At 45.2% G+C, this 22263-nt stretch overlaps 1 protein-coding gene across 1 annotated transcript in view; it reads left to right on the top strand.

Annotated features, from left to right (window-relative positions):
- The window catches only part of Mthfd1 (methylenetetrahydrofolate dehydrogenase, cyclohydrolase and formyltetrahydrofolate synthetase 1), a 71995-nt gene that overhangs the window by 19980 nt on the left and 29752 nt on the right, over positions 1-22263 (top strand). The window contains exons 3-12 of the mRNA XM_031356422.1: positions 8052-8111; positions 8813-8866; positions 9036-9172; positions 9285-9385; positions 11569-11705; positions 12670-12781; positions 17484-17611; positions 18015-18112; positions 18297-18470; positions 20237-20373. Of these exons, the coding sequence (XP_031212282.1) occupies positions 8052-8111; positions 8813-8866; positions 9036-9172; positions 9285-9385; positions 11569-11705; positions 12670-12781; positions 17484-17611; positions 18015-18112; positions 18297-18470; positions 20237-20373 (1138 nt within the window). The remainder of the gene's footprint in view (positions 1-8051; positions 8112-8812; positions 8867-9035; positions 9173-9284; positions 9386-11568; positions 11706-12669; positions 12782-17483; positions 17612-18014; positions 18113-18296; positions 18471-20236; positions 20374-22263) is intronic.

Here is a 22263-nt window from a genome sequence, read left to right on the forward strand (position 1 = left end):
TCAGAAATCCGCCTGCCTCTGCCTCCCAAGTGCTGGGATTAAAGGCGTGCACCACCACTGCCTGGCCAGTGGAAACTCTTGATATGTTAACATAAACATTGTGGAGAGAGACCTGGGTTTGAGACAGGCCCTGATTTGTACCCCAGCTGACACTGAACTTCAGAGTACTGAGATTCTAGGTGTGCACTGCTGTGCCCACTTTAGAACTGTTTGATAGTAAAATTTGATGAGAAGACATGCATTACCTATTGAAAACTTAAAAAAAAAAAAATCTTGCACATTCATTTATTTGGTGTGTGTGCATGTGCTCCCTGGCACTCCTGTGGAATTCAAAGGTAACTCTCGGGAGCTGTCTTAGTCAGTGTCACTGCTGTGATGAAATACCATGAAAGGAAAGGGCTTGTGTGCTTTGTAAGTCTTTTTTTCTTTTTAATAGTATAGAATAGGATTTATTTAGGGCATGGGGAGGGGAGTTAAGAGAGTAGTAGAGGCAGAGAAAGGCAGAGAGAAGGAGAGAGTAGATAAGTGGAGGCCGGCCATGACCACGTGGAGGGAAGGGAGTGGGAAGAGAGGGGGCAAGAGGCAAGAGTGTAAGAGGATAAGAGCGCGTTGTAAGTCTTGAATCACAGTCTGTTGGGAGAAGTCAGGGAAGGAACATACACTGGCATAAAAAATGGAGGCAGGAGCTGATGCAAAAGGAGCTGATGTAGAAGCCGTGGACAGGTGCTGCTTAATGGCTTGCTCCTCATGGCTTTCTCAGCCTGCTTTTCTGTGGTACCCAGAACCACCAGCCCAGGGATGGCACCACTAATAATGGGCTGGGCCCTTCCACAGTGGCACACACAGTGAGAAAGTACACAGGTGGGCATTACGGTGTATATGTATAATCCCAGCCCTTGGGATGTGAAGGCAGGAGGACCACCAGCAGCCTGGGTTAGGTGAGTGGGAGGGCAGCCCTGGGTATACAGCAAAACCATGTACCGAAAAAAAAAATGCAAACTAAACTTGTTGGAGTTACGATGTCTGGAGGGAGGAAAAAAAAAAAGACAGAGAGGGAAAAAAACGCCCTCCGGACTTGCCTGATCTTATGGAGGCATTTCCTCAACCGAGTTTCCCTCCTCCAGTGACTCTAGCTTGTGTCAAGTTGACATAAAGACTGGCCAGTACGGGAGTCATTTCTCCTTCCACTGTGTGGGTCTTGGAGACCAAATTCAGGTCTTCAGGCTTGGTAACAAGTGCTTTTTCCCACTGAGCCATCTTGAAAACTATGCACAGTTGTGTATACTGGGAGAGTTTCCACATTGGTCACCTACTGTGTGCTGTTCGGATTGAAATGTATGAAGAAAACCTGGCTGGATCTATAGATTGGTGGTAGAGCACCCACCTAGCATGTAGGAGGCTCTAAGTTTAATTTTTAACGTTCTCTCTCCCTCTCTCTTTCTCTCCTTCTCTCCTTGCCCCCCTCTCTCTGCCATCTTTCTTATACACCCAGAACCACCTGCCCATAGGGTTGCACCATCAACAATGAGCTGGGCCCTCCCACATCAATCACTAATTAAGAAAATGCACCACAGTACTTGCCCACAGTACAGTCTGGTGGGACCATTTTCTTAATTAATGTTCCCTCTTCCCAAATGACTCTAGCTTGTGTCACGTTGACATAGAAATGTTGTCAGGAGTCAACAGTTTTTGTTTTTTAGTTTTTTTGTTGCTTGTTTGATTTTGAGACAGATTTGGTGGCCATAGTCCATGGCCTTGGACTTGTGGCCGTCACCTTGCCTCATCCTCCTGAGGGCTGGGATTGCCAATGTGTAGCACTGGGTCAGCTCAGTTGTTCATTTTTAGAAAATATTTGCAAAATACTGAAGCCTGAGTAATCACTGTCGGTTCTTTCAAGAAAAGTTGGTTTTCTGTGGAAGAGTGCATCTGGTTCATCTGGCAAGGCAAAACAACACAAATGCTTTGCCTATTAATAGCCACTGAGCTTCCTTCACAGGCAGCAGGAGAGCTGTGTGAACTTCCTGATTCTTTACATAAAATCCTCAAAAGACTCCCAGGTTGAAGTTTAATAACATCAATAGTTGGTGTTACTTACTTACCAAGAGCATTCCTTAGTGAAACTGCCATCTATTTTTCCTGAGGGACCATGGCTAGGTAGATACATGGAGAAATAGTGGGGTTGGTATCCTTGGTCTGTGCTGCCACCATCAGACTTGCTGCCACTGTCAGACTTACTCACTGTTACTTTGTACCATCAACACACAAAGACAAATGACATCATACTATGTAAAGGTTGTCAGTCAGATTTTAAAGTGATACTCCTTATAACAAACCTGACAAAGCAGTTCACAAAGGGACAGTCATCACACATGACTGCTTCGTAACTGTATCATCAAAGTCTCTACCAATATACTACAACCTTCCCCCCAAAAATTATGCAAGTCTGTCTACTCAGCCATTACTGCCTGTCCAACCATAGTCTAACATCATCATTACCATGCTTGCTATACATCCCTTGAACTCTTGCCTCAGCTTCAGGCACCACCACCCTCATCCAGACACTCCTATATATCCCAAGCTTACCTTGAACTCCTGCCTCAGCCTTAAGTGCTACAATGACGGGTGTGCAGTATCTTTTCTTCGTGAAGGAATATTGCCAAACTCTGGTTACCCTCTGCCCCGTTTTCTCCGTGATCTAAGGATTCATCCAATAGGGAGACAAATAGTTCCTTAGGCAGATGTGCAGATGTGTGCCTGAAGGACTGACTTGGGTGGCAGAATAGCTTTCATTTGAAACTTCTTTAGAATCATTGTCTTCTTGTCCCACATTTTTGTCTGTGTGTGTCTGCACACATGCCATTTAATCCTTTGATAAGCCTCTGTCCCTTATGTATCAAAAAACTCAGAACGAGTGGTAAACAGTGCCTCCCCTGACCCACACTGCTGTTTATCCACATCGCCTTAGCAGAGCAGAAATACAGCGGGTTATGACTCTGCCTGCTGTGCTCTGGGTGTGGTAGCTTTTCCCTTCTTTTTTCTTTTTTTTAACCTCAGATAACTAAGAACCAAAGATTTGTGTGGTGGGTGTATACCCGGTACATTTGGGGACTGGTTACTTCTTAACTCATTTGTAATTGCTTTTGTGGGAAGAAATGCATGCCATAGGCATGAATTGTGACTCTGGGCTAGAGGTGTATAGCTCAGGGGTAGAACACTTGCCCAGCGTGCACCAGGCCCTGGGCTTATCCTCAACATTGCAAAAGAGAAAAAAAAGAAAGAAAAAAGGAAAGAAAGCTCATTTCTGTATATCAGTGGACTAAGCTCTGTCCCTGGGTCCAGCAGTTCATTGGGAGGTCAAAATGGAGTCCGTCTTGCTAATGTTCGATGCCACTGAGCTATTTATCCGACCTGAGAAAAACCAGCCAGATTTCCCTGACAGGCCAGTTTCCCCAGATGTATCAGTTGTCACCTGGCATTGCCCTGTCTGCTCTTTTTTGATCCTCCCTGCCCTTTCCAAGGATGTAACTTTGAAATGGTGCCTGAGCTTTCTTCTTGCTTCCTTCAGCCTTTTCTGTCTAAAAAACATACAAACAACAACAACAAAAAAAAACCAAGCACCTCTGCTTTATGAAATGAAAGAAAGCCAGCTCTTTGAATTGTTGTGGTTTCTTCCTTTTTTCTTCCTTCCTCTTCCTCCTATTTCAGTGTATGAAAGGTTCTTATAGTATCGCAGTTGGGTCTTAATTCATTATGTAGCCAAGGACGGCTTTGAACTTCAGATCCTTCTGTTTCTACTTCCCTAGTACTGGAATAATAACTGCCTGCCACAATATCCAGCTTAAGTTCTTCTTTTAGCCAAATTTTTTCTTAGCAATACTTTTTAAAATTGACTTCAGATTTATTGATTTTGCAAGTATCTACTGTAGTCTAAGCAGGCCCTGCTGCCTATGTCTCAGAAATGAGATGACGAGACGGTGTGGGTCCTCCAGGCTTGCTCCATCCTGCCTTTTCCTCAGACCTCCTGTCTTTTTTTACCCTGAGGTTTTGATGTCTTCCTTACACACCCATGCCAGAGGTCTAAATCCTTAGACCTCTCTTCAAAGCCTGTGGTGTGGTACATGCCTGTGATCCTAGCACTGAGTCAGTGGAGGTCAGAGGACTAGGAATTCAAGGCCAGTCTGTTCCCATGTGAGAGAGACCCTGTCTCTAAAACAAAAGAAAGCTCACTCTCATGGGGCTGTTGTCCCATGGAATCGGTGCCTTGGATCTTGAATCTATTCCCTGCTTTACACCCCAGTCCTTTCCGCTCCTGGTCACCCTCTCTATGACTGCTCACTGGTTTTCTGTTTCTAGTCTAATAAGTTCCATTCTTTTTAAGTGTATAAATAAGCCTGCACGTATGTCTGTACTGTTACATTCCTGGTACCCACACAGGCCAGAAGAGACCATTGAATCCCCTGCAGTAGATGGTTGTGAGCCACCATACAGGTCACTGGGAATCAAACCCAAATTCTGTGAAAGAGCAGTCAGTGCTCTTAACCCCTGAGCTCTCTGTCCAGCAGGAAGCTCTTGTGAAAATACAAATCTCATCATAACTACACTCCCTCTTTACTGATGAAATAACAGTAGATAAGTGTTTATGGTGGTTCAAAGGTTCTGTATATATTTGTGATTGTGCTAGTTGTTAAATTATCCCTATAAGATGAAAGCTGTCCCAACAGTAATTGATGCTCAAACATCTTGGCGGCTTGCCCAAAGCCAGTCAAAAGGGATGAGTTTGGCATACCAACCAAGCACTGGGTGTCACCATATAAATCAACTCTTCTTAAGGAAATAATAGTTTATTCTGATCCAATTGCAAATAGCTATGATCGGTCAGAAAATGTGGATTCAAAGGATCTGAAAGACTTTCCACCATGGAAAGGTTAAATGAATTTTTATAGTCACCAAAAAGAAAGTTATCAGTCCACATGTCTGCAAAATACTTAGATAGGCCTGTCACGTTTTCCGGCTACACTAAAGCATGGAAAATCTACTTAGATACTATCTTTGTTCTCAGTTCTAGGGTTAATGGAGGCTAGCCATGTCAAGCTTATTTCTAGAGTTTTATCTAAAGATTATGAGGATAGCAGGCGGAGCCGTAAAGATAACCAGAGGTCATTTTGGCCCTTACCGGCAGCAGTCTCTTCACGTTCAGAATGTTCTACTTAGCCAGGTCGTCAGTCTGCAGGATCTCAAGCTTGTTACATCAGTATGCTCGTAAAGGATGTCCGTGGTGCCAGGGCAGTGCTGCCAGGGCAGTGCTGCCAGGGCAGTGCTGCCAGGGCAGTGGTGCGCAGCTAGCTGTAAATTAAGTCCAGACTGAAAAACCAAACTGCAGGACATGCATGATCTAGTCCAAGTATATACTTGTTAGATTTTTCTTCCTTCCTTTTTTCTCCGGCTTACTTCTATTTCCGCTATAAAAATATGTATGGTAGCCATAGCAGAAGCCTGGGTCCTCTAAATGGAGGCTCTGGTGTGAACAAGGTGGTCAGTGAATTCTTGGTGGAGCCTTGGTTAACCACAGTCTCTTTCCAGAAGTTGGGGGTAGCTGTAAGTCTTGGAAATGGCTTTAGAGCTGGCCTTGGTGAAGTTGTCCAGAGTGACAGAGTGGCCCCTGGCTGGTGTGTAGCAGTCATCAGTACTGGTTATCAAAGCTTGGGCACAGGAATAGAGATCATGCTATTGCCTCTGGGGACAGGGATGAGGCACAGTAGCACAGAGCCACTATGGCTGTCACCTTGCACGGGCTTGCCAATCTTTGTTCCTACAGTAACATCTGCAGAGCAACAGTGAAAAGCTTGGCCAAGATGATAGCCCCTCAGGTGGCACAGGTTACCTCCTTGGAGGACCTAACACCAAGACCAACTTGACTGTTGCAGCCCACATCTGCATGATCTTTAGAACAACATCCTTTAGGGATGCTCTCAAGAAAATGTCAGTGATCACAGAGTCCTTGATAGGCAGGGAGATCAGGTAGATCTCATCAAGGCCCTTGATCTTCGTGTCCTTGACCAGATGGCCCAGCTTGGGAATGGGGATCCTCTCATTGTCCTCATACCTCCATGAGCCATGGGACTTTACCATGGCCCCTAAGATGGATAGCTGAGCCCTCCCGAGCCTGGGCCCCCAGTCCTCCTGTGGCACCTGTGGCACTTGCCATATCCCTGAGGAAGAAGCTGATGGCTGGTGGGTTTTTTGGGTTTTGTTGTTGTTTGGTTGACTGGTGGCTTTTTTGAGACAGCATCTCACGGAGCAGAAGCTAACATCAAACCTGCTGGATAGCTGAGACTGGCCTTGAAATCTGCACCCACTTCAAAAATTCAGAGATTACAAATGTGTGCCCAGTGGTGTGATGGTGCATGCTTTTGATCCAAGTGTTCAAGAGGCAGTGGCAGGCAGATGTTTGTGAGTTCAAGGCCAACCTGGTCTATATAGCAAGTTCTTGGCCAGCCAGGACTGTACCTCGAGACCCTGTGTAGAAAAGAAAAGGATAAGCAAACTTTAACATATACTCTGGCTGTTATAAAAAGTGTTTGCAAAGGCCCTGAACCAGGCTTTATAATCCTAGCATGTGGGAGGCAGAGGCAGGAGGGTCATAAAGGTTCTAGCCCATTTTGGGCTACATGAGACCCAGGTTGATCTCAAGCTCATATCAGTCTCCTTCCTGCCTCAGCCTTCTAAGTGCTAGGATTATGTGTTGGGCGTCTTGTTGGGTCTTTCTGATGGTTTGAGGCACCACCCCTTTGCAGGAAGGATTAGCACTCAGGATGAAATGCTTAAGTAACATTCTTGATAAATCATTGGGATTAAGATGTGTTCTGGGGAACCAGTCTACCACCCACCCACTTGACTGCCAGTCAAGAATTGAATGTTCTTTAAACATTCTTGCATCTAGTCTATCATTGATTATATAACCAGCTCCTCTATGGGAGGCTTAGAGCTGGGCATGTACTGCAGGCTCAGCATGCAGGAGGCAGGACCAAAAAACAAAGCTTAATCTCCAAGATTCAAGTTCCTCTGTAGGAACTTTGAAGTCCAAACTAGTCAGCAAAGCTAAGAACCAAATATGAGACAACCAGAGCTGGGATTCACACCATGTTCCTTGAGATCCCAGGACAACATCAAACTGCACACAGAAAGTTCTGGAGATGCGGCTGTGAAGACCACCCTCTGTCACCCTGGGCCCTACCCTGGGGAAAGGATGCTTTGCCTTCTACAGAATGGAGAGAAGCAAAACTTACTGCAAAGAGATCTTGACCCGAATGTGCGGAGATAGCTGTGAAATAAATTTTTGCAGATAACTTAATGCAATGAAGAATTGCAAGCACCGTTATGATGAAAAATGTATACAGGGTAATGGGGTCAGGGTTCAAAGGGTACAAAGGCTCCCACACTGACATCTGCCGGTTGGGCACCGGCTTGCCCTCCCCATGGTGTCTGTTCTGTATAAGCTAGCCCAGTGTCCTGCCTTACTGGTTTCACTACAGTCTGGCTGACCATGAGCATTTTCCATTGCTCCTGGATGGTCGGTGCCTTTGGGAACTTCTGCCTCTCTCTGACTGATGATAAATTTCCACACTTCTAGAAGCCTATAGCACTCTCACCTTGTTTACAGCGCTGGCACAGTGCAGTAGCACCTACATGTCCTTTTTGTTGTAACAAGGGTTATCCTTGTTGTCCAGGCTGGTCATTATGTAGTGGGCTTAAAGCAACTCTCTGCATCTGCCTTCCAAGTAGCTTGAAATTACAGGTTCATGCCTTTGCTTTCATGCTGTTTCTTTTGGCATTGTCAATGGATCATGTGAACGAAATTAGAGGGTACAGAGTGAAGCCACTGTATGCACCCAGCCTTTCCCTTCCGCAGCCTCTTTGTCTTCCATAAAAGTTCTCTTCATCAGGAGTAGCACAGCTCAAACATTGGTTTTATCCAAACTAAAATTGCAGAAGTTTTTCTGTACACTTTGCCTTTCCCTAACTGTCTGATTTGCATGCATTTATTATTCCAGGTTGGCGACAGAGATGATTCCAATCTTTATATAAATGTGAAGCTGAAGGCTGCTGAAGAGGTAAAGCCAAGAACAGTGATGCTGGTATCCTTCCTTCCTCATTACCACCCAAGGTCCACCCGAGGTCCTGCTGGTGACCCCTTGCCCTATGGGACCCTCCCCACAAAACTGCCACAAACGGACCCTAATTTAACTATTGGGCAAGGCAGAATCAGGTGACCTAGCCAGCTGGTTTCCCACTGTGTGCTTCTCATTGATGGTTTTCTTCTCTGAGAGCCAGGTGAGAGGCTGTGGAATGATGTTGAATGTGATGGTGACAAACGGGCCGATTCTTCTCCACACACAGGGTGAAATAATACCCGATACTCCATTGTCTCACACAGTCCTTCAGAGAGGCAGGCTGTCTTAGTTAGGGTTTTACTGATGTGAACAGACACCATGACTAAGGCAACGCTTATAAAGGCAACATTTAATTGGGGCTGGCTTACAGGTTCAGAGGTTCAGTCCAGTATCATCAGGCAAGCATGGTGCAGGAGGAGCTGAGAGTTCTACATCTTCATCTGAAGGCTGCTAGCAGAACACTGACTTCAGGCAGCCAGGATGAGGGCCTTAAAGCCCACGCCCACAGTGACACACCTACTCCAACAAGGCCACACCTCCAAATAGTGCCACTTCCTGGACTGAGCATATACAAACCATCACACAGGCCCAGGTCTCAGGCTCTGGTACCATTTCCCTGTTTCTTGTGTTCATTTCTGCAGATTGGGATCAAAGCCACTCACATTAAATTACCAAGAACGTCCACAGAGTCAGAGGTGAGCATGTGGATGCACGTGGTGGGGTGTCTCCCTGTCTGCTTGCTTTGGGGGCACTTTAGAGGCTGAGATACCCTTTGCAGACAGAAGATATTTCTTTATAGCCTTCCCTTCCCCCTTTCAACATCTGTGATTAATTAGCACAAATCAACTATGGCACTACTTTTAGGTGTTGAAATACGTCATCTCCCTGAATGAGGATGCCTCTGTGCATGGATTCATAGTGCAGCTGCCTTTAGATTCAGAGAATTCCATTGATACTGAGGCAGTCATCAATGCCATTGCACCCGAGAAGGATGTGGATGGGTGAGTGCTACCCATTGGCTTTATTTAGAACACGATTCTATTCTGGAAGCACAGCACGTTTGTTTCTAGAGGACAGAGGCTCCATTCCTTCCTCCTTATTTGACTGTTTTAGGTTGACGAGCATCAGTGCTGGGAAGCTTGCCAGAGGTGATCTAAATGACTGCTTCATTCCATGCACACCCAAAGGATGCTTGGAACTCATCAAAGAGACAGGTAAGAATGAGGGAAACCAGCAGGAGAATCGTGAGGACGTGCCTCCGCCTTCCTTCCAAACATTGCGTTTGCAGGTGTTTTTACAAGTACCCTGGTTCTGCGCCTATTTCCTTAGCTGTTAACTAAGCCTAACTACAGCATGTATATTCCCCAGGGCTGAGGAGAAAATGGAGCATTTCTTGAGCTTCTTTGTGAATCAGGTCCACTATGACCCACTTCTAGGAAGCTCTTTCTTAGGAAGCTTCACCTTCCTGTTGCTTCAAGAGACCTTACCTCCAAACCAAGGATTTAGCTCCCTGCACTGAAAGCAAAAAGAAGCAAACAAATGAAAGACCAGAGAGAGTAGTTTTTTCCAAGAGATAACAAAACCAAGATTTGAACCCAGGGTTGTGTGCATTCAAAGCAGTTATTTTGTGTGTGGGATGGGGTGGGGTGGGGTGGGGTGGGGTGAGGTGGGATGGGAATCTTAAATGGCAATAAGAACTCTGACAGTACAAAGTGAGCAAAGTTGTTGGTTCCTGTCTCTGGAGGCAGCCCCAAGTCAACTGTGGTTCCAACACTAGACAGATGGCTGGAGCGGATCTCGTGAACATTCACCCCACGTTATACTTCAGTACATAGCTAGTACCTTTGTATTTTAGTTTCCTTATGAATACTTTTAGCAGAGTTTATTTTTTGCACAGAAATGAGTCCTGTTAGAGAAAAGTAGGTCAGAAGTTTGAAGCGAGGCGTTTGGCCAGCGTTAGTAATGAAAATGGTCTGTGGTTGGCCAGCAAAGGCCAAGCCAGAAGCCTTGGCCCAGCTGTGACAGTTCAGAACTACAATTTATATTCTTCAGTGTATTTAGCCAACATTAATTACAGCTTTATAGAAAAGGATCCCATGAGCTATTACACCTGTGGCTTCCCAGCGTCTCACAGGCTACTGTTGCCTTAAGGTAGCTTCACATCTTTGCTGAGTCCTAATTAGTGTAGTAAAGTGTCATTGATCAATTGATTGGTTGATTTGCAGTGCTGAGAATGAATGCCAGGGGCTCCAGCATGCTAGTCGGTTGTTCTGTAGTTGACCCATGCATTCAACCCAGCAATGGACTTGTCAATTGGTTCATACTACGAGGACTTCAGTTCTAGTGTAGTCCTGGTGTTAGCTGGTCTGGTCTTCTGATGAAGTTGCTTGTTTTCTGAAGTATGGTTTAAATCTCAAGCGAGGATGCGTAGCTTTTCAGCCTTGATGGGGTAGATTGGCCGGGCAGATTATTCCTAGCACTCTGCTTCCTTCTGTGTGGGCAGCTGGTTTCAGGCCCCTCCCTGCCGGTAACCCCATGCAGCTTTCTCCCTGTTCTCTTTTCATGCTAGACAGTCATAGCTGCATCTCACAGGCCAAGGGATGAGGGAGAGCACTTGTCACCTCGGTGGGACACAGGTTTCAGTTCTAAAAAGCACATCAAGGCCTGCCTGTGCTCTAGAGAGAGTGTCCAGGGCCATTCCAGGCAACCTAGTGTTTCAAAAGAAACACAAGCCTCCAGGTAGTTCGGTGGAAGAGCCCAGGCCTAGCGTGTGTGAGTGAGGCTTTGAGTTTGGTCTCCAACACTGGGTAGGTGGGGGATGTTGTCACAGCGCCATGAGTACAGGTGCTGAGTCAGCAAAAGGCTTTCCAGTTTCTTACAGTTCTCGTTACCACTCCCCCAGAGATAACCCTGTGGTTCACGCCTAAAGACAGACAGAACTTTGGATGAGAAACTGTATGAATAAACTCACTGAATCTGGGAAGTCTTTGATACTAATCTAATTTCCTCCTTTGCTCTGACCCTGTTCCACACTGCATAGTTTTTGTGACTCTTTAGCCCGTGTAGTTTAATCTGGTAGCTCCTTCCATATGGCTGTTAGCTGTGTATTGAGGTTTCTTTTTTGAGTGTAGGATTTCTTCCCACTCTCTTATGACTCAATGAACAGATCTTGGTTAGCCTAAGCAGATCTCCAGACCTTACTGCAGGAAGGACAGTGTGCGAGTCCCAGTCTGAAGCTGGAACTGAGGCTGTGGTTGGCAAAGGAGCGTTCTTAGGAAGATCTCTGTTTGATGCAGAGGGTCTACGTCTATGTACTTTTGTTCTGTTTTCCATCCGGGTGGTTTGAGAAGGAGGGCGACTGCTTCTCCATCTCTAATTGTGCTGGCTTCTCTTCCAGGGGTGCAGATTGCCGGAAGGCATGCAGTGGTGGTTGGTCGGAGTAAAATAGTTGGTGCCCCCATGCACGACCTGCTTTTGTGGAACAATGCCACAGTGACCACCTGCCACTCCAAGACTGCCAATCTGGACAAGGAGGTAGGCGATCCAGGGTAGTGTAGACGTCTAGCCTGCGTGCATGTGTAGGTAAATTATCTCTCTTAACTCCAGCAACTATGCTGCATTCCAGGTCTCATTTTCCAAGAGGAAGAACAAACTCAAATCCCAAGCTTGCCAACTTTTATCCAGGTCTTTCTGACATTCCAACCATACACTTTATAAACCAGCATGGCCCATGACAGACAGGGTTTAGCAGTGGGATTATGCCATGTACAGATCTCCTGGGCATGTTGTTGGCCTTGGGGATGGAGGTTCTCCACAAGAGGCTGAACAGTGGCTATCCTTAGCTGTTGTTGGTTATTTTATTATTGTCAGGCTGGGGTTGAACCCTTTAGAGGAGGGAGAATTTTACCACTGAGCTACATTCTCAGCCCCAGCAGCTTATTCTTGATCCTTATGTTGGATTCTTAATCCAGCATAATCCAAAAATGTTCACATGGCTGTGTCCCTGTGGGCAGAGGACAAGATGGAGGCCTGGTACCCCCTCTTTAATATTCTCAAACTGTCCCGTGATGATGGCAGTAGCAATTGCATTCTGTAAATGAAGGTTCCATTACCAGAAATAATGTTGTCCTACGTCTGCCTCCAAATCTGTGTTCCCTCCTGCCCCCACTAGTTCTCATTGCCTTTCCTGTTAGGGACAATACCTAGGGAGAGGGGGCTCCTGACATGTATAGGATTGAGTACAGCATAGGATTGGGCCAGCAGAAACTCTGTGGTTTGCATTTGAAGCCTTACCCAGTATCCCTGAAAGTGTTGCTGATCTCTCTCTCTCTCTCTCTCTCTCTCTCTCTCTCTCTCTCTCTCTCTCTCTCTCTCTCTTTTTCTTTCTCTCTCTCTCTTTCTCTCTTTCTCTCTCTCTCTCTCTCTTTCTCTTTCTCTGTGTGTGTGTGTTGTATTTTGATTATTTAATTTCTTAAGTCTGAATCCCTCCCCTCCCTAGGTAAATAAAGGAGACATTCTGGTGGTTGCCACGGGACAGCCTGAGATGGTGAAGGGGGAGTGGATCAAGCCTGGGGCTGTGGTCATAGACTGTGGGATCAATTATGTTCCAGGTGAGTGGGGCTGAACAGAAAGCCGCAACTCATTTTATATCAAGTACCAGGGCTTAGTGAGCCTGGCTGTGAGGAGGTTGTCCTCTGTGGGTCCTGCCTGGGGTCAGAGGTATGGCTCCCCACTGATCTGCTAATCCTCAGTTGACTTAGTCCAGAGAGAGTGGGAGAGGGAACAGATGCATCATTGCTTGTTTGTTTGGGACAAGATCTCTTCTGGTAGCCAATCCTGACCTTGAATTCATGGCTGCCTTGTGCTAGCCTCCTGAATGCAGGGTTACAGGTGTGCAGGACCTCACCTGGCTACTGTTGTGCCTTCATATACCCGTTACCCTGTATTCTATTGAAGGCACTAGATAGACTTAAAGATAAACTGCAGTAGGCTTTCCCTGGTTTCAGTTACTCAAGGTCAACTGTGGTCCAAAAATATTAAATGGAAAATTCCTAAACTGTCAGTGCGGTCGTTTCTTTGTTTCTGAGGCACGGTCTCATTCTGTAGTCCAGGATGGCTTGGAACTCATTATATAGACCAGGCTGGCCCTGACCTCCTCCTTGAGATCTGCCTTCAGGGTGCTAAGATTAAAGGTGTGCACCAACACACCTGGACGGTTAACGAATTTTAAATTGTCCGCCATCCAGAGTGGCTTTGATAAAGTCTTGTGCCATCCTCTGTATCCTGCTTCTTCCTGCTTGGGACAAGAGCCACCCTTTTGTCACCAATGTTCATGTTAACTACACTACTTTGCCTGTTAGTCACATGGTAACCTTCACTTATCAGATTTAAACTTATGCCATTAAATTTGGTGATAGGTTCTTTTACCCACTGAGCCATCTCCTTTGCATCTTCTGTCTATGTGGCAGGTTGTTCTCTCAAAAGAAATGTCCAAGAACAGTACAGGAATATCCACATGCATATATGTATGTGTGTGTATGTGTGTGTGTGTGTGTGTAGAAACTATATATGTGTATGTATACTTATATATAACTATATAGTCACTTATATTTATATAGATATATAATAACTATATATTTGTAGATAGATGTAGACTTCTATGTATTTACTATATAAATATATAGAGGTTAGACTATGTAAATATATATGTATATAGTATATGTAGTAACTATATATATAGTTACTGTTCCTACATGCATATCATATATATATATTTTTTAATTGCATATAGAAACATAACTACTTATATGCACTGACTGAATAGTATAGCAGGCCTTGGGCTCTGTGCCTAAGTATGGCCTAGTTGTGGACTCCATTTATTCATTCATTCATTCATTCATTCATTCATTCATTTTGTGGTTGTGGAACTCAAACCCAGGGCCTTGTGCATGATACACAGTGCTCTCCCATTGGACCACAGCAGCAATCACCATTCTCTGTATTTGCACATCAAATGGCTTCTTCGGTTCCTCTCCTCCATGTCAGTTCTTCCTAAATCCATATCTGATTTTCTTTTCATCCAGGGATGGTCTTTGTCTTCTGAAAATCCTTCTTCCCCTCACTCCAGTCCCACAGAACTCATCATTTTGGGTGTGCCTTGTACTCTTCTGGCTCTGCTCTGAGGAGGCTCCTGGGTGGCCTCTGTGCTGCCTGGTCTGGCATCCTGCCTCCTGACACTAGCATTCAGTCTGTGGAGTTGTTGAGGCAGTTACAGCAAGGATCATTATTTTTTTCTCCCTTCCCATCTGAAGTTTAAAATGCAGACGCTGAGCTGCCAGGAGCATTCGTCACTGTCAAGTTCTCACCGTTTCTAACCTCCCTCCCACTCGGCCTCGATTTTAAGACAGTAACTCATAATTGATCACTCATTTGCTTGGTATAATTATCTAATGGGTGTGGAAGAAGTTGCTCTCCTGCATCTCCCCACCGTGAATTCTTGCAATGTGACATCTAAGCTCAGTCTGCTTACATCCCCACATCTCTGGATCATAAACTACTACTGTGGGCATTGTAAAAAGAGAAACAGAAATGAGGAAAATGTGGTCTGGGAACACAGCTCAGTGGAAGAATTGCCTAGCTATGCTACACCCTGGGTTCCATCCTTATTACTTCAGGGAAAGGAAGAGATTTGTTTGTTTGCTTGCTTGCTTGCTTGCTTATTTATTTATTTGTGATAAAACAAAACCAAACTGGGTCAGAATCTAGAATTCTGTAGATATGCCTGGAACTTTGGCATTAAAGTTGATTTCTTATGTAGATACTAAAACAGTATAGGTAGTCATCAGTGTTTTCACTGGTCCCATGCATATGGTCACATAAATATAAATAAGGCTAAAATGTGTAGTTCCCTGGGAATGATCATATCATTACAGGCCAGAGGTGTATCTCAAGACCTAAAGACTGATCTTAGAATATTTTCATTTGATGAAGCAATCTAGTCCACTCCTTAGGCCATCCTTGGTTCATATTTTTTAAATTGTTTGATAGAGAATTGAGTATCAGTGGTAGAAGAAGAGCGTAGCAAGCATGAGACTATGAGTTTTATCATTTTAAAAATTGAGCCTGGTGATGGTGGTGCACGCCTTTAATCCCAGCACTCAGGAGGCAGAGGCAGGAGGATCTCTCTGAGTTGCAGGACAGCCTGGTCTACACAGTGAGTTCCAGGACAGCCAGGACTACACAGGAAAGCCCTGTCTTGAAAATAAATAAATAAATAAACAGAAAGACAGACAGATAGACAGATAAGAATTGTTTATGTGAGCCACTCAAAGATAAGAGGAATGAATTACCTTACAGATTAAGAATGAACTAATGCATACATTTTTCCAGTTTTTAAATTTTGATTTGCAGTGTTGGGGAGTCAAACTCAGGACTGTGTACATTCTGGGCCAAAGTTCTGGCACTGAGCCATGTCTCCAGTCAAAAGAATATTTTTCAGGAATCAAGTGGATCAAGGGAAGTACTGACTGGAGCTGGTGACTGACTTTCCTGCTTGGCTAAAGATACCCTGAGAGGTGCCAATGCTTTACTTAGAAGGGGCAGACTCCTCACTTCAGTGTCTCCACTCACAGTGTAAGAGTTTCTGGACTGGCCAGCCTCTATAGCTAGTAGTCTCCAAACTGCGTTTCAGAGACAGACACAAGCCAAATTTGAGTTTTATGTTTGGAAGTTTCCATTGAAAGAATACATGTAGAGATAGGAATGGATAACCGTGCTGACAAATGGTCACTTTCCTACCAACCACACAATATCGGTGAGGCTCTTGTCCCTTCTTCAGCAGGGAATTAAGTCAACCCTCAGTGTTTGGTCAGTGTGTATGTGTTACTGGGCATGTGCTGCAGTCAGGGAAACTTTTTGGAATTGGTTCCTGCGTCCCTCTGCCTTGGTGAGATAGTTTTGTTTCTACCCTTCTTTATCCCCCGAGACTAGCTGGCCCACTAGTTTCCTGGTGATTTTTCCCGTCAACCCCTCAGCCTAGAAAATGTTGGAATCACAGGTGATCTAACTCCTAACATGCGCTCTGGTGATCTGACCCGGGTTGAGATGCTTCTATGACTCAGCTTTTGCTTTCTGAGCCATCCTTTCTCCCTCCTCCTGCATTTCAAAAAGGCTTTGGAAAGGACTATGAGTAGAGTCTTTCTCACCATGGTGTACCACTTTAGCCTTTCTATAACCTAAAACATTGTGAGTAGGTGTGTGTTAGGCCTTTGCATTTTTAGACCAAAAGTGCAAAGCCTCGAAGGCTGGAGGACAGTGATAGTGAACAAGCTCATCCTAGAGGCAGAAGCTTCTTGATTTAGGGTTGTTTTATTTTTTGGCTACATCTGAAAACTTCCTCTCCTGACATAGCAACATGCTCGAAGAGAACTGGAAGTGTGCCTAAGATTCTACCAGATCCTCCCTGGGAACTTTAGTGCTTCAAGGTCTAGGCCTGTCCCCCCAGCATCTCCCGGAAGTGCACCAGAGCAGGGTGTAGGATGTTCTTTGTGTGAGCTGTGGTGCATCTCTGAGTTTGTTCCCTTGAATAGCTATTCTTCGCTGGAGAGATTTGTGCTTCTGGTCCTTTTAAGGGAAGTGTAATTATATTCTTTGCCTTGAGCAAGCATTTAAGTAACTGCTCAGTCTTGGGAACGGGATGTTGAATTGTTCCTCCGGCTCCTGCCTGGAGCTCAGTAACTGCTGACAGTTGCTGTAGAAACGTATCTGGCAGCTGTGACATAGTTGGAGCTTTGTGTACCTAAAAAAAAAAAAAAAATTCCTTTGTAGGCCTTGGCAAATTAACATTTTAAAAGGTCGTGCATTTTAAGAATAAGAAGCATATTTTATTTATTACCAGAGGGACTATAAAAGGATTCTCTGGGATCTGAAAAGCCCCCCTTTTTAAAAGTATTTATTCTTAAATTATTTTAATTTTCTGTTCTTGCCCCTTACACATCTCCTGAGGTTTTTCAGATAATGTAATTTTCTCCCTAGAAAATAGGGAGCACCAGCCATCTATCTAGCACTGGGGATCAGGATAGAATCCAGGGCCCACCCTGTGCTGGAGCAGTACTCTACCACAGAACTGCACTCCAGGTGTGTCCAGTAGCTTTAATTAAAGTAGACACCCGAGCCTTATGGGACCAATACCCTCTTAAATTTTAGGTAGATCTTTTTGCGGACGGGGAGCCAAACTCATAATCAATCACTAAAGCTGTAAATGATTACATCATTGTGACTCTAAGACTAATTTCTTCCCGTCTCCTGAACCAGATGATACCAAGCCAAATGGAAGGAAAATTGTGGGTGACGTGGCATACGATGAGGCCAAGGAGAGGGCGAGCTTTATCACTCCTGTCCCCGGTGGCGTGGGGCCCATGACTGTGGCAATGCTAATGCAGGTACGGCGCAGAAAGTTCTGGATTGTTCTAAAGACTATTCTACCCAAAGACACCACTAAGACCCACTCAGAAATTAGGCTCGGATAGGAGTCTGTTGAAGGAAAGAGCAGAGGGAGATCAAGCAATGGCATCCCTCACATTGATAGAGGAGGTGGCACCTTTATGTCCTTTGGTATCTAGAACCGAAGCACAAACTGAAGAGCTGGCCGGCTCTACACCTGCCAGTGTGGGTGAGGCAAAGGCTGTAGAGCTCGGCACCTCCTCTCCCTTCTAGCTGAGCTGTTTACAAGGAGGGTTGTGAATAGATTCAGTTGGATTGAACTGTTGTGACCTGGGGCTCAAACCTGATGTGTGGAGTTAAACTATTCACTGCTTCTCTCTCCATTCCTCTCACTTTGCCCAGAGTACAGTAGAGAGCGCACAACGCTTTCTGCAGAAATTTAAACCAGGGAAGTGGACCATTCAGTATAACAAGCTGAGCCTCAAGACACCCGTCCCAAGGTAGGAGTGAGATGTTCTTGGTTAGAGCGTTGTGGCTGGGGAGGGCTAACCGCTGGGTACCACGGGTGGGTCCACGTGTGTTTCTCCTGACGGCACCATAGATTGGGGGGAGGAGCGTGCTACTAGTGTGGGGTTCACTAAATGCGGTGACTAAAGAGTGACACCCATCCTTGTGTTTTTAAAGTGACATTGCCATATCACGATCTTGCAAAGCAAAGCTCATTGGTCACCTGGCCCGAGAAGTCGGGCTGCGCACAGAAGAGGTGGAGCTGTACGGGGAAACGAAGGCCAAAGTCCTGCTGTCGGCACTCGATCGCCTGAAGCATCAGCCAGATGGGAAATACGTTGTGGTGACTGGGTATGTAGGTTCTGGTGCCGGCAGGCTTCACATCCAGCCGCAGGTCCGTTCTTACAGAACAGTGAGGCATTTGCACATGTGTGGAAGAGCCATCAGCTTAGTCTTTTTGGTTGTTGTTTTAAGGTTTCATCTTTGTTTTAAATTATGTGCAGGAGTGCATGTGTTTGCAGGAGTGTAAGTGTGGGTACCCACAGACTCCTAAAGAAGTGATTGACTCCAGGGGATCTGATGGCCTCTGAGGGCACCAGGCATGCATGTGGTATACTTACATGCATGAGGTAAAACACTTGCATACATAAAATAAAAACATCTTTTTGTAAAGTGGGGGACAGGGCTGAAGAGATGGCTTGGTGATTAAGAGCCTAGGCTGCTTTTCCTGAGGACCAGGGTTTGAATCCCAGCACCCACAGCTGTCTCTAACTCCAGCCCCGAGGAACCTGATGCCCTCTCTGACCTCCTCAGGCACTGCGTATTGTGGACATGCAGACAAAAAACAAAAAACAAAAAAACAAAAACAAAAACCAAAAACCCATGCACGTAAAATAAAACTTACTGTCAATTTTTTGGAAAAGAACTTAAAATCATGGGGCATCAGGGTCAAGTGTCAGTTTATTTATTATTATTGTGTATGTAAATGATGTCTACATGCAGGGATGCAAGTGTGGAAGCGGGAGGACAGTTCTGTAGAGCTGGTTCTTGCGTGCCACCTCTAGATGAGTTCTGGATGACACGCAGACTCTAAGGCTGTCAGGCTGGAGGCATCTCCTCAGAGATGCTCCTTTTTGTTTTTAATGATTTTGAAAATGACAACTAGGGCTGGAGAGATGGCTCAGGGGTTAAGAACACAGTCTGTTCTTCCAGAGGTCCTGAGTTCGATTCCCAGCAACCACATGGTGGCTCACAACCATCTGTAATGGGATCTGATGCCCTCTTCTAGCCTGCAGACATACATGCAGGTAGAATGCTATATACATAATAAATAAATAAATCTTAGGGGCTGGAGAGATGGCTCAGCGGTTAAGAGCACTGACTGCTCTTCCAAAGGTCCTGAGTTCAAATCCCAGCAACCACATGGTGGCTTACAATCATCCATAATGAGATCTGGCACCCTCTTCTCAGGTGTCTGAAGACAACTACAGTGTACTAAGATACAATAATAAATAGCTCGTTTTTAAAAAGAGAAAAAGAAAATTACAACTGGGACTCAGCAAAGATCTCTCAGGGCTTTTTTTTTTTTTAAAGATTTATTTATTATTATACATAAGTGCACTGTAGCTGTCTTCAGACGCACCAGAAGAGGGTGTCAGATCTCATTACGGGTGGTTGTGAGCCACCATGTGATTGCTGGGATTTGAACTCAGGATCTTCAGAAGAGCAGTCAGTGCTTTTACTCACTAAGCCATCTCGCCAGCCCCTCTCAAGTCTTCTGTTCTTTTTCTCTTTTTCTTTCTTTCTTTTTTTTTTAAATCTTTTTGGTGTGTGTGTGTGTGTGTGTGTGTGTGTGTGTGCGCGTGCACACACATATACTTGCCTGTAGAATCCAAAAGAGCATGTAAGACTCCCCTGGGGCTAACTTAAGCTTAAGTGGCTTGTTAGGTACATGGATGCTGGGACCCGAACTCTGTCCTCTTGAAGAGCACCGAGTGCCCTTGACCACTGAGCCATCCTGCCAGCCCCTTGTTCTTATTATTTAGATTAGATTATTATCAGACTGTGCAGTGACTCGGGTGACATTAATTCTGCTGCCTCTTGCTCTGTTCTTGAAGAATTACTCCAACGCCCCTGGGAGAAGGGAAAAGCACAACCACGATCGGGCTGGTGCAAGCCCTCGGTGCCCACCTGCATCAGAATGTCTTTGCGTGTGTGCGACAGCCTTCGCAGGGCCCCACCTTCGGGATAAAAGGTACTCGTGGCCAGACGCACCTGCCTCCCCTGCCTTTCCTTTAGTCTTCCCAGACTGATTCTTCACCCAAGGGGCCTTTGGCTAGTTTAGGTAGATGGAACATTTGCTTTAGACATTTGTATTGTGGTGCATTTGAGGAAAGCTTTCGTCGTTACTCCAAGTCTATCACTTTGACATACACAGAGATTCTCGGGATGTGTAAAATGGAGTTCAAAGGGCTTTTATTTGACCCTGATATCCACTCCGCTGTCATAGTAGCAGCAAAGAAAATCATAGCCGCTGGTCCAGGCTTACACTGAAATAGTCCAGCCACACAGATGTCTCCCTGTCTGGAATGAGAAAAGCCTGCCTTCATTTAGTGAATGCTTTCTGCTAGGTCCTGTGCTAAGCGCTTTGTGTTTTCGTCATTTTCTCCTCTCACGAGATATCATCGTTTTTGATAGCAGCAGTGCAACTTTACTGGTAATTTGGTTAAAGGCTCCATCACACAGTTAGTTAGTTAGTTAGTTAGTTAGTTAGTTAGTTAGTTAGCTGGCTGGGAGTGAGTGAGTGAGTGAGAGAGTGAGTGACTTGGTCATACCTCAGCCTATATGTGGTGGTCAGAGGACAACCTGCTAAGGTTATTCTCTCCTTCCACCATATAGATCCTAGAGATCAAACTCAGCTTGTCAGGCGTGGCAGTGTGTTACCCCACTCAGCTTTCTCACTAGGTGAGGCCACTGGATCACCATATTTAACCTCTTAGTTTCTGTCACTATGCTTCTGTAGTGGCGCTCTTTTTTTTCTTTATGTTATTTATTGACTTTATATACTTATTTTGCATACATTGGTTGAGATTAAATTAAGACCATCAAGGGACTAGGCACACACTGCGTTTGTCTTAGCTTCCACTGCACATCTTCAATGTACATGGTGCTGTGCTACATGATGGTGCCTTCACACATGTGTGCATTGCACACCGCAAACCCCAGCATCCTGCCTTCTCCTCCCCCTCCCATTGCTCCTCTCTGTTTTCCTAGACAGCTTTGCTTCTACTTTCAAAACATATTCTTTTAATTGGAACTGTTTTTATTAATTATAATATGTTCTTAGAGGCGGCTTTTTCATTTGCTAGCTGACAAGGTATCATGTTCTGCTGGTTCCAGTAATTAATGGAAATGTTCTCAGCAGGCACACCTCTTGCCTCCTGCCAGGTCTGACTTTCTTCTGTTTGTTAGCTTTCTTTTGTCTTTGAGACAAGGTCTTCCCAGGTAGTTCAGGCTGCGCTGGAACACTCTGTGTAGCCCAGGTTGACCTATTTACAGCCTTCCTGCCTCCTGAATGCTGGAATTATGTACCTCTGTGCCCCACCTTTGAGCTTGTTAGAATAATCCCCCTTTTGACTCCAGGAGCCTTGTCCCTTATTCCCATTCGAGAACCCATTGTTGCCTTTCCTCCTATTGAATTTTCCTCCTTGTGTTGTCTTCCTCACGAAAATGAAACCTATTCTTTCCCGCTGACGCTTATCTTAACTGATGTGATGGCATCCCGGACATCTTGGCCACATGGGCCACAGAACCCTCTCGGTTCAGCTGTTTTCTGATCTCGATCTTCTGTTCTAGAAGAGTTGGGTGTCTGTTCGGTGTGTGCCTTCAAGATTCCTTTTCTGGAAGCTAGAGTAGCTTTGTGAGTAGGAAATTACACTGGCTTGCCTTTATGTAGCTGTCATCGGGGTTTTTAACATGTTAGGAATCACGGGGAACCTGCTTCTAAAGATAATGAGTAGGTATGTATGTGTGTGTGCATGGTTCTGTCATTTCCACTCCGATTTCAATTGAGAGCCTATTCAGCACGAACCTGATCAAGTGTTTCGGTGCAGTACAGGAAATTAGAAAACACTTGCTCACATCT

Source organism: Mastomys coucha, unplaced genomic scaffold, assembly GCF_008632895.1.
Source record: "Mastomys coucha isolate ucsf_1 unplaced genomic scaffold, UCSF_Mcou_1 pScaffold6, whole genome shotgun sequence".
NCBI lineage: Eukaryota > Metazoa > Chordata > Mammalia > Rodentia > Muridae > Mastomys > Mastomys coucha.